The sequence below is a fragment of the Apteryx mantelli genome, chromosome 1 (assembly GCF_036417845.1).
Source record: "Apteryx mantelli isolate bAptMan1 chromosome 1, bAptMan1.hap1, whole genome shotgun sequence".
NCBI lineage: Eukaryota > Metazoa > Chordata > Aves > Apterygiformes > Apterygidae > Apteryx > Apteryx mantelli.
In genome coordinates this window covers 9,221,847-9,233,918 of record NC_089978.1, presented here as the reverse complement: position 1 = coordinate 9,233,918, position 12,072 = coordinate 9,221,847, and the positions used below count along the sequence as shown (strand labels likewise).

The 12,072-nt window shown below is 38.0% G+C and overlaps 1 protein-coding gene across 1 annotated transcript in view; it reads right to left on the bottom strand.

Moving 5' to 3' along the window:
* The window catches only part of DLG2 (discs large MAGUK scaffold protein 2), an 856,812-nt gene that overhangs the window by 45,055 nt on the left and 799,685 nt on the right, over window positions 1–12,072 (bottom strand). Inside the window, exon 17 of the mRNA XM_013943075.2 lies at window positions 2,853–2,928. Within this exon, the coding sequence (XP_013798529.2) occupies window positions 2,853–2,928 (76 nt within the window). The remainder of the gene's footprint in view (window positions 1–2,852; window positions 2,929–12,072) is intronic.

The following is a 12,072-nucleotide window of genomic DNA, read 5'->3' as shown; positions in this document are numbered from 1 at the left end:
ATTTTGTAGGCTTATTTCACAAGCCATGGACTGGAGGAACCATTGAAAGGAAGATGAGGATATCTTCTAGATGAGGTAACACATCTGAATTTGCTTTGAAAAAGAGGAACTTTGGGGCTTTTGAAAGGATTAGCTTTTAGCTATGCTTGCTAACAGGTTTGTTAACTATATTGCTGAGTACTCTTAAACACCTTTTTAGTGAGACACAAGAAGCCAATCAGCTAGAAATATGTTATGCCATCTGCAATACTGTCTTTGTGTCTTTTCTCTGGATATGGATTATAAATGAACCATAAACCGAGAAAAAAACATAGGTGTTTTAAAATCTGTAAAATAACTAGACAGGTCATATGTTCAAACAGTAGCTCAAAAAAATTTGCCATTAGCTCAAGTAAAATATTTGCTGTGGCTTATTGGTTTTAAACATTGCTTCTATAAAGGAAGAAAAGATTTGCGCCAACAAAAGGATTCACATAAAATCACTACAGGATGTACCTTTTACTGGTAGAAAAAAAATTTCCTATATTCAGTTGACTTATATTACATTTTATTTTTCCATGCACATCTCCTGGACAAATCTAGGAGCAACACATGAAACGCTATTCTCCCATTTTCATCTTCGAGTTAATTTAGATAGTAGCAAATCTCTCTCTTGCCCAGTCATGAATGCATGAGCACAGAGGTGCAACGGCCACACGTAAGCCCATTGCTATCTGAATTTCAGTTTGATTTCTAAACAGAAGAGTTTTTCTGGCCTTACTGCAGCCTTGGATATGTTTACCTGGACAGAATTTGTTTCAGCTATAAAAAGTAAAACATTTATTGTCGAACAGCTTATACCACTTCTTTTTAAACAGTGAAAGAATAAATAAAAATGCTGATGGCTAAAACACAAATGGATATACATGTCCACAAACACCTTGTTTTCCACGTGAACACTTTCCTTTTATGCTCTTTCAAACACAAACCTATATTATCTTTTCACAACTGGCCTTAAAATTTGGGATTTTTTTAAGTAAAGGAAAGCATATTTCAGCACACACTAACAATAGAAAGTATGTTTCCAAAAGGGTACAACAGTCTTGGTCTGTAATTATGCAATTTCCTAAATACTGAAACAAACAATGATATGAGCAGCTGGAAGATTAATTTTACATTGATGACAAATATGGAAGAACAAATAGGGGAATCAAGGGGTAATTACATTTTTGACAGACTCACTTGAATAAAGACCATTAATTATATGAATTAATTATTTCTCTGAGACTTTGATTATATGCAGGAAATAGATATTTAAGAAGAGATTTGATTGACATCATAAAGCTTATTAACCCCCAAACAAATGACAAAATTAGTTTACAGGATTGCAGAGAGCGGTCTTTTCAAATCAAAAAATACAGCTCTGCATCCTGCAGAAATACAATGGGATAAAAATGTCCTTTCACAGTGCTGTTTGTTATATATTTTATATCAAGTTATTTGCATATGGAAATAATGTACACAGGCTGCATGCTGATTCCAGCTAACTTAGTATAAATTTGGAAAAATTGTTTCAGTCAGTGCAGTTACTCTGCGTTTGTACTGAGCTCAGGGACTGTTCTGCAGTAAAAAGGGACTATTTGCAGGTCTGAAATACTGTTTTGCTGGCATGAAGAGGTTTGGGATCCATTATGCTAGGAACCGAACGTACACGTAGCAAGAGGAATTTCTCGCCCTGCTAATCCGTTACAGTCTGCAGAGAAAGGACAGGATAAACTGGGATAAAGGAAGTATTATTATTTCCATTACAGAGGGACAATGAGGCAAGAAGAGACAAGACTTTCAGACTAGGCAGAGGACCACAGGAACTGCAGGTCCGGAAGGGACCTGCTGAGCCACTGAGTTTTCTCCTTTGCTAGCACCTACGACTGCGTCCTCGCATCACCCACTTTTGGCCCTGCTCTGCGCTCTCTGAAGCCAAATGGCACTTTCTGCTGCTGAAGCTCTGTCTCTAGAGGTGCTCGCTGAAGCCTGCTCTTGTAAATCCTCTGCAAGTCAGCTGCACCGTTTTCAAAAATAAATCCCTGCCCATGTAATGTCAAGCATTCACTACTGTTACAAATGCGAACAACCCTTCAGCAGGAAAATATACCTCAGCCTCCAGGACTGTGGGCATTTTTCATGCCGTAACTCTTGCCAGCCAGCTGGAGATGGCAATGCACAGGATATTAGACCTAAGACTAGCTACAGCTGTTGACACTTAGCGACCATGAAGCAGTGCTGCAGACCGATAAGAGCAGTAACGCTGTTGTGTGCAGCTAATCTTGGTGGAAGGGTACTCGCATATTTTGTGTTGGCTGCCCTGTTGCGTTTGCTGTGAAACACACCTGTGTTCAATGTCTGTCACAACTTTCAGAGCAGAAAATCTGACATCTAAATTTTACATCCAGGACTCTTTAACTTTCAACCTTTCATTTGAGATTCAGCAATTTTTGAAGCCAGGGGAATGTACATTTCTTGCCCTATTTCATTAAACAGATATCCATATGCATTGATTTTTAGTCATTTCTTCTCTGACTGTGATTTAATGAAAATTGCAACTATCACAGAATGCTCTTTATTTTCATAGTGTCTTCCAATTAGGATGCACTGTCAATAAGTATTGTTATAAAAATAATATTTAATTATTCAGGAGATAATATTATACAGTACTCCTTTCTATAGTTTACTGAACTCCAGGCTTTGGTTGCAACAATCTAAACACTCCTTATCTTGCAAAATTTTCTCTGCTCTAAACATATATAAAGATTACACTTAAAACTTCAGGAATAGAGAAAGCCTGGTAACTTGAGAAGGTTTCATTATTTACGTACCCCTTTTGCATCAATTACACCAGGTTTCGCATTGAATTTCACCGTCTTCAAACGGGCACGCTCCTTTCTTTCGACTCTGGGGAAAAGAAAATGCAAATAAAGAATGACACATTGATTACAGCCGTGTTTTGGATGATACATTTGATATCTGATCTCCCAAGACCTTCAGTGACTTACTATGCATCAAGCAAGCATTACAACAACTTTTACAAATTGGAAAGAGAGAGATGTCAAGTCATTTACTCAGCCAAACAAGAATTTGCTGGCAGATATGGGACTAGATTCCAGGAGTTTTGGCTTTCTGACAGCAGCAGAACTGCACTCCCTCCACAAACAGAGATGTAATAAAAGCACATTAAAGTACTATTGACCTTCTCTGACTTAAGCTGCGCAAAAAAGAGTAATGTTTAGGGTTCTTCTGTGGTCAGTAAATTAAAATATAAACATAGAAAGAATAAACCATTTACCTCAGTTGTTTTAGATGTGTATTTTAGGGTGGAATAAATTTCCCTCTGTGCAGTACCTTTCTTTTCTTTCTATAGAGGGAGCTTTGATCACTGGCTCATATAAATGACTAACTTTTAGACAGTCCAAATTAGGTAACATGAATCCCACCTTTTCTGAATCTGTTTTCAAAAAAAAATCGTGGTTTCAGACTCATGAGCAGCTTAGGGCAAAAAATCAGCACGTGTTGTCTAAGCTTACAGCAGATACAAAGTAAAAAGGAGAAGTTTCACCGGATGGGTTGAGATGATATTTAAGCTGTGGTTGCTGGAAAGGCCAGTCCTGCTCGTTTTCTCACCCACCATTCTCCCTTTGCTCCCGGCAGTGCCTCCTCATTGCTTCCCTCACCATAGCAGAAAACTAACCCAGCAAAAAAAGTGAATAGCTTTTAATGGTTTTAACGAGCTGGATCAGCAACACAGCACCATAGGAAGAGGGGAAGGGAAAAGGGAGCAAGTCCTTCCTTTTCCTCATGGTTCTGAGGCACCTGGAAAGCTTTGCCTTGAACCTCCCAGAAAAACAGAGAATTTCTTACTGAACTGAGCAGAAAGGAGGTACCTAGAAGCCTCCCAGTAGCCTATGTGTTATTTGGCAACCCTTATCAAACAGGTCAGATACTTTAAGTTTTATCCAATTTCCTCAAAGCTGTAAAAGAGTATTAACCATAAACATGCAGATGGCCTGCCCAGAGCTTTGTAGAGCCCTCTTCACATGATCACTGTTTAAATCTTAGGTTCTGCAGTACTGAGTTTATGATGTCGAATCTCTTTTATGGGTTTGCTCTCAGCTCACTTTGGAGAATGAATGCTAATTCATTAAAGTAATTTTGAAAATGTTACCACTGGGAAGTTTTTCTAAATTTTCTTAAGGATAGAGTTATTGTTTTAAAAACCTTATTTAGAAATGATTTTTTTAATTTCTCTTCTGAAAGATGGTGGTATGCTATCTGTAGGAACACAATTTTCAAGTGCAGAAAAACTTGCTTGAGGTTTTGTTTACTTAAAAGACCACACAGCTTCACTGAAAAGAGCGTTTCTGAGGAGACATACAAATACTTAGGGGCAGAAGAGCTATTTTCAGCCACTCACACACATCATGATTTGGATCGGTGTTCTTTTTTAAACCCTGTCCTCCACAAACCTGCACATGCAAACAGAATGAGAAGAATTTGCTTTTCTGCTCATTTCACTGGAAACCTCATTGCTAATAGGAGTGGGTGAATTCTGAAGACAATTATAGCTTGGTCTATATTACCAAATAGTGTGGCCAAATTGGAAAGGACCTGATTGATAGCCACGGATTACACATTTATTTTGGGGGTAGTGGTGGTGGTTCTTTGGGCTAGTTCCAGCGTGGTCACATGAACTGAACATCTATTAGCAGGTGGATGCATTAGGTGAGTTCTTGGAGCACATCTTCAAGTTCAATTAGATACAAACGAATCTAGTGTGCATTTGCCAAGACTGACCAGCAGGCTGAAACAATGTGCACTAAGTGAGTACAAAAAGGAGATTTGCCTTGAAAGCCCACTAACATTCCTCATCTAAGCTAAAAAAAACAATGTAGACAGCCCACGAGCCCATATCATAGGACCTGATACCCTGAACTAGTGTGGTATGATCCATAACTTGGCTCAGTCTGTTCAGTTCTGGCATCCATGTATCTTAAAGAAAGCTGGAACACTGCAATGAAGAGCCTCAAAAGTGATTGGATCCTGATTTCCATGGCTTCAACAAACACAGTTTGAGAAAGGACTTGTTATATTATATATGTTGTACCTTCAGAGTCAGAAAATACTGAGATCAAAAAAGTTCTCTTTAGCAGAGAAAAACTTAGCAAAATCATTGGCAACAAGCCAATGCTAGACAAATTCAAATAAAAAAGCACAGGTATATATTTTTAATGGTTACATGTTTAGCCACCGAAATAAACTAGAAGAGGAACATGTGTCTCGATACCTTCATATCTTAAAATCAGGACTGAATGCCTTTGAGAAAGATCTATCAAACGCAAGTTACTGTCCTCAGTATAGAGGAAAAAGAGAGAAATATGGGGATTTTTTATAAAGAAGATCAGACCAGACAATCCAATGTTCCTTTTTTGTCCCTAAATGTTATGTAATTATATCCTGAATTTCCATCATTCAATGGATGAGCTTTTTTTAAAAAAAACATTTGAGTAAAACTTAAAATTTGTTAGCATACTGAAATGTATGCTGTAGAAATTTTACCTGTGGGAAAAGTATACACTTGCAAGTATACTTGCAAAGTTCATTATTATTACAGGACCTATATGTAATTATAGATTTAACCTTTTAATGCAGTATGCTTAAATACTATTGCCAGGAATTCAAGAACAGTCTAAATAACAGTGACCTCTCCCTGAAACAGAAACAAACCCAAAGAAAACCAGGTGCAGGGAGAGAAATTTAAAGAAAAGAAGCAGCTGTTCATTTCCTTACTCACCTTGGCTAAAATAGTCATTACCATAAAACCAACATTTATTACCTTTGAAAAATCATCTACAGAATCTGCTGGCCCAAGCGTAAAAATCTGATCATTTACCTATAATTGAAACAGTAATTCTATTTGTCAAAGATTATGAATTACTGTAGGAAATCTAAGTTGAATCTTGCAAAGCTGGTTTATAAGAGCTCAATATTGTATTTTCATTAGACAATAAATAGCTGGGAAATAAGTGAGGTTTACGATATCCTCCAAGTTGGTCAAAAATATAACCTTTTTTCCATTTTCCACCATTTCTTACAAATGACACTGGAATATATTCCTGCAAATCTTAGTTTCTAAGTCTGGAAAGTGAGATTACCTAGTTTCTGATAATTATTTTTTAAAATAAAACTCCAATCTTTTCATAGAATGATAATTAACACAACATGTTTCCTTCTGTCTGAGTGGGCTTACATATTTCCTACTGAAACAGAATGAATGCTAGTTACTATAGTTACAGTTTAAATTTAGAATACATGCATTTCTCTGTTAATGTGGAATATTCACATGGAAACAGCTCAAATGCAGCTTTCAGATTAAATCTATGTTGTTAAAAACATATGAACAGTCTTAAAATTAAACTAGCAGATGAATCCCCATGGAAATTCAATAAGAAATGAAGACCTGAAGCTGTGTAATTGCTTAAATAGGATGGATGCCTTCTGAGAAAATAATTAGTTCAAATAAACACGGCATTCTCCTTATTAATCTATGTTAACATTTGAACTCATTCCAGGCTTGTCTAACTTCTTAAAACATCTGCTTTTAACTTCATTTCTTATTCACTGCATAGAGAAAGCTGGAAATGAACCCTAAAGAGTGGATCTTATTTATGAAATTCCTCATAATTGCATTAGCAGTCATGAAGGACTCGCTGCTGTCTACAGGCATTGCGGACATGAGGAGCTGCAGAAACATTCTTTATTGCTTTGAATAGTATATAAATAATGTTATTAAGTGACATTAATCCTCCAGGCATAGAGAACAACAGTGTTCATACATGCTTAAAATACTTGCTGAATATTGCAAATATTTCATAATCTAGGACTGTGTTAAGGACAGCACAGTGCTAACTCCCATTAAAATTTCCCTGACACCTTCCACAATAGAACCTCCTTCTGAAATTCCATGTGTCTCAGGGTGATTACATTAGTGTTGCTGCCCAAAGTGTCAATAAAATGGGCTTGCTGGTGGAGAAAGGCTAGGAAAAACTGAATGGTTTTGCCCAGATTATAATAAATTCTTGAAGCACTTTGGCTGAGATGCTCTGCTGCCTTCATGTGTTGGCCTGGGGACTTGAAATGTGATAGGGGGTTACAGTACTTTAGGACTGTACTGAACTATACCCTGTACCATGTTTCTTCCCCCCAAAAGGGTATATTCCTTTTGGTTCCGCGCTGTGGTTTAGCTCACTTGGCTACATACACTTGTATGTGGCCATCTCTGAGCGGATGGAGCACGGTTGTTTCCTCTCTATCCGGTCTCAGGGTATGGCTTGGGAACCTCTCCCCAGTGCCTTCTGTGGTTTCTCGGAGGAATAAGCTTTCTGAAATGAGTATAGTGGAGTGAGGAATATAATGAAGGTAGGGACTGTGTGAGGCAATATCGAGGGAGTGGCTGAGATACAGCCTTGGGAGAAGACCCTTGAGGAGAGGCAACAGAAGCATGACAGTGCAGGATGGCTAGGAACTGTAAAAGAGGAAATCATATCCTAAAAAGTAAAATAGAGACATATTCAGTTTACAAATCAAGACCTCAAAAGTCATCAAAAAAGGAGAGCTGAAGATAAGAATCAGCATCCTTAGCTGAACACCCACAAATACTTCAGAAATTAAGGGAAGAAAAATTGTTCAGTGTCACATCTAGAATGGATGTGTTAAGTGAGACACTTCACAGTGACACTATATAGATAAATTCATTAAAGATTTCACAGATAGTACAAAAGATATGGCAGGAAAAGCTCCAATTAAGAGTATCAAAAAAAGACCATGAAGAAATTAAGCTTATTTTTCTCAATGTCCTTTGAAGGATGTGTACCAAAAGGTGTTTTGAATGATAACGATAAGAAGAAATATTAAACATCAGTTCTTTGAGAACCTTCCAGCTCTTAGAAAGTGTATCATTTATTTTTAAAAGAAACTCCAAGCACTGCCTGAACTTTTTTTGAATTGTTAGTTTTGTAAGTGCTATATTTAAAAAAAAATAAATATGACCACCTTTTCCCCCAAGACAAAAGGAGTTCAGGCACAAAGAATCATTTGCAGCAGCTGACATTGTGAATACCTAAATAAGATACCAGTGCAAATTCCTTACATTGCCTTAGGAGTTAGCAAAATAATCATCTCTTGGACAATATTTTGAACAATCAGCTGAGGAAACTGATTTTAAAGGAAGAAATGTTTCAGTTTAAACCGTATCAATTTTTCATTCATTCATTCAAAATTCCATTCATTCACCACTGCTGTACAAAGCCAGATTATCAAGGGTTTGTGCAAAGAATTAAATGAAGGTGGAGGATTCCCATCTGCCAAGTTTGCAGAGGCACAGATTTGCAGCCCATACTTGCCCGATATAACCGTTGCTCCCATGCCCATTTCTAATTATAACTCTGCTCAGCAGAGCTGTGCCCAAGCTGTGGAGGAAAGCACAGATACAACTCTCAAAACTACTTCATGGCTCAAGTCCCATTTTCAAAAGTGCCTGGGACTCACTGAAGCTCAATGGGATTTCAAGAGATGTTCAAAGACACCTACATCCTATACTCAAATGTGACTTGGGATCTGAAAAGCTCTGAGTCACAAGTGGGGACAGTATTGTTTAGCACCACTGGTGGGGATTTCATATCCAGCTTCCTACCCATCCTCCAAGTATAGCTGCCTGCAGAAGCACTGCAGTGACCTAAGACCATCTAGGATCCAGGACAGCTGAAGTATGTCCTGCATACTCGGTCTTCTTGAAGGATGCTGATTCATGACAAGTTTCTTCATCCACTAATTGGGCATCAGTTGAGATCACAAATTTGTCAGCTGCCCCAAGCTCCTCCATCACTGCTACAGAGACCTTTAAATCTCACCAAAGGGAGTCAAGGTCTTGAGGAACAAAAAGAGTAAAGTGTGGCATTGCTGACTATTGTGGCTACACTCACTTCCAAGGGCTCTGTACTCATGGGAGAACTGATATTTCTGATTTATTTGCCTAAGCTGCTTATGCAATGGGAATTACTGTCTCATATGGAAGAGCTAGTAGCAGGATAATAATATAAAATCACACTTCTCCAGCCATTTGAGTGTTCAGGGTGTGGTGAGATGCTTCCTTTCAGCTGGTTTCACATCCCTGAAACCTTTCTTCGTAGCACACATCTTACGGCCTCTTTTTCAAAAAAATGATTCATTCTCTTCTTCCCATGTATGGCTAAAGGATGGGAGAAGTGCATTTAAAATATACCTCAGCCTCCAGTTCTTCCTTACTAGTAAGTTCAAGGATTTCCTTGCTCGGAGGAGCCCTCTTCTGAGGACTCTTCAGAGGACTCTTCTGAGTCCTCTTCTGAGGAACCTACTCCAGGGACGCAGCATGTAAAGGCATTGTAATATCTGAATTCTTTTGTGTTTCTGGGCCCAAGTCGCTATTGAAAATGGGCCTCTGGGATTTTTCAAAATGAGACTTTCAATTCTTTGTGTACATTTCAGACAAAAAGAAACCAAGAACATCTCAACCAGATGTGAACTGTGAGCCCTCAGTGTTGGGGTTTGATGGGCCATTGGGAATTCTGTCAATGCCTTTGTAAAAGCACAAATCAGTCTTCTCAGTGAGGATGTAAATTATCAAGTAAGACATGCTTTAATCTTTAACAACAGTATTGATCACTGATGTAAAGTAGAGATGCAAATTATGTATTGGTGTCTGAAGTCCGATATAAATGGTTAGAGTAGCCTAATTTGCACAGATTTGGCACTGAGGCATTTTGCAGAATGAAAGTTATTTCCAAATCCAGCACGATAAGTGCAATAAGGAGAGTTATCAATTAGAAAAATGCAGCATAAAAGGTTTACTTGAAAGAACTTGCTATATGTTACATCTTTCTGCTAGTCTGTTTCTTCTTAGCTTGTTCCATCATTTGCAGGTCATCCACATTGCATTTGTTTTGCTGCCCATCAAGTGAAAGATAAAAATATGTGTTTTTTATAGTCCAAATATGTGGACTCAGATTATAATTTCTTTATTGCTTTCATCCTCTGCACTGTTTAGCCTTGCTTACGTGAGGTCTGATTTTACCAGTAAAAGCCCATTCCAATTTTTTTTTTTGAGAAAAAATACATTCCTGAAGCAATATTTTTGCAACAAGACATGCATTATTAAATAGGAGAGAACATGCTCTCTTTCAGCTCTCCATCTCCAGTAACTTGCTTGTAGAGGGCAGCTCAGCACCTGTTCAATATTTTATGAAAATGCCTAATGCCATTAGGAAATGAAGTCTCATAAAACTGGGGGATAACAACCTTATTCTGTTTAGAAGCTAAGAGCTGTTAAAAATAACTAAATAATTTGCCACATTCTAGGTCACAAATATTGATACTTTAATGGCCTTCGTGAAAGCAAAGTTTGTTTTATAACGAAAACTACCAATAAAGTTTGACTGATGGAAAAGTGTTGGCTGCATTGAAAAGCATTTTCAGTGAAGCTAGCAGACAGTGCTTTTCTAGGACACAGGATACGACAGTATTTCTTCTGCAAAGAAGTTTACCATGATTGCAAGAGAACAGGGAGAGGAGTATAAATACACATGCATATCAATTTTATTCCATATTTATCCTTTCCTGTTAGATTAGTAAGTACAGTCAGGTAACTCATTTTAGACAAAGCCTACATGACCATACCATGTTAAAAAGTTTTGTCATCTGAGAATTAGAGTCTTAAGACATTTTTAGAAAGGTAGCCAGCTTATAGGAGAACCATTAAAAGTAAAAGTCAGCTGAGTGGATAAACATGTCCTTCTGCCAAGCTGAGCAGAATGACAAATTTAAGCTGGCTTTTTGCCCACAGGGATTTCTGTGATGGGAAAACCTCTTCTTCCTTGTCCTGAAAAATGTTTGTGAAACGCTATTTTTTTTTATATGTTCTTTTCTCCCATTTTCCTCTGAAAGGGGAGAGTGGGTACATGTTTTTGTGGGGAGACTGTTGTGCATTTGAAGACAAAAATAGCAGGCAGGTACCATCGTACACCTCTACTCTGTAATAACAGAGATACAAGTTGCATAACCTTTAGCAATCAGATGTTCTTAAACTACCTGAAAATGGAAATCTCAGAATGATGTCTAATCTGCGAGTCATTTCACAGCTGCACATGTTAAAGATAACAGAAAGACTAGTGTGAATATTTTAGTGTTTTAGGACAAAACTGTCAGTGGCTACAGTGGAGGCGAAAATACGAGTGGTGAGAATTCAGGGCAAGGCTCTTCTGGGGCGATCTGTGGGAAATCACAGACTTTGCTAAATTAGATTCAGACCCACAGACGCAAGTCGAGCAGATATACACAGATCATAGACAACACCGAAGAGGGAGGTTGCTGTTGTATGGGGCTTGCAATCTAGGAGCTTTTCTATGTGCAGAGACTCAGCAAAGTGAAAGTGAAGAAAATGGAGGTGTAAAATCAATGCTACAGCAAATTAAAATCTCTTTATTCCTGAATTAGACCATTGGTCTAGGAATTTAATACACTGCAACTCCTGCACGTTGGTTTCACAATTTTGGTTGATTCACTTTAACTCTTGTGAGTATTTCTGTGCAGAGGAAGTCTTAGACATAGGCTTCTCTAACCACTGCTGCTGCCCTTTACAGAAAGTTGAATCCATTTTGCTTATCCAGACAATAGGAAAGATAATGAAGCAAACAAAAGCTCTTGTGATCAAAAATCCAGCATATGTAACAATGCAAATTAAATCTAAATCTATAAATCTAAATCTAATAACAATCTAATATTAATCTAATTCAGTTGGCCACTCAGTTATAAAATAAAGCAATTTTTGATGTTAGGGGAGCAATCCATATGTCTGAACAGTGGTGTCTAGCACGTGGATAAGCCCCACAGGCTGTCTGAGACAGTGGTACAGGATGGGCAGACCTGCCACAGCACCAGGGAGACCCTGTCTGACGTAACAACCATACCCTGCTCTCACCTTAGCTATGACTTGGATGGATCTTTATGGTGAGT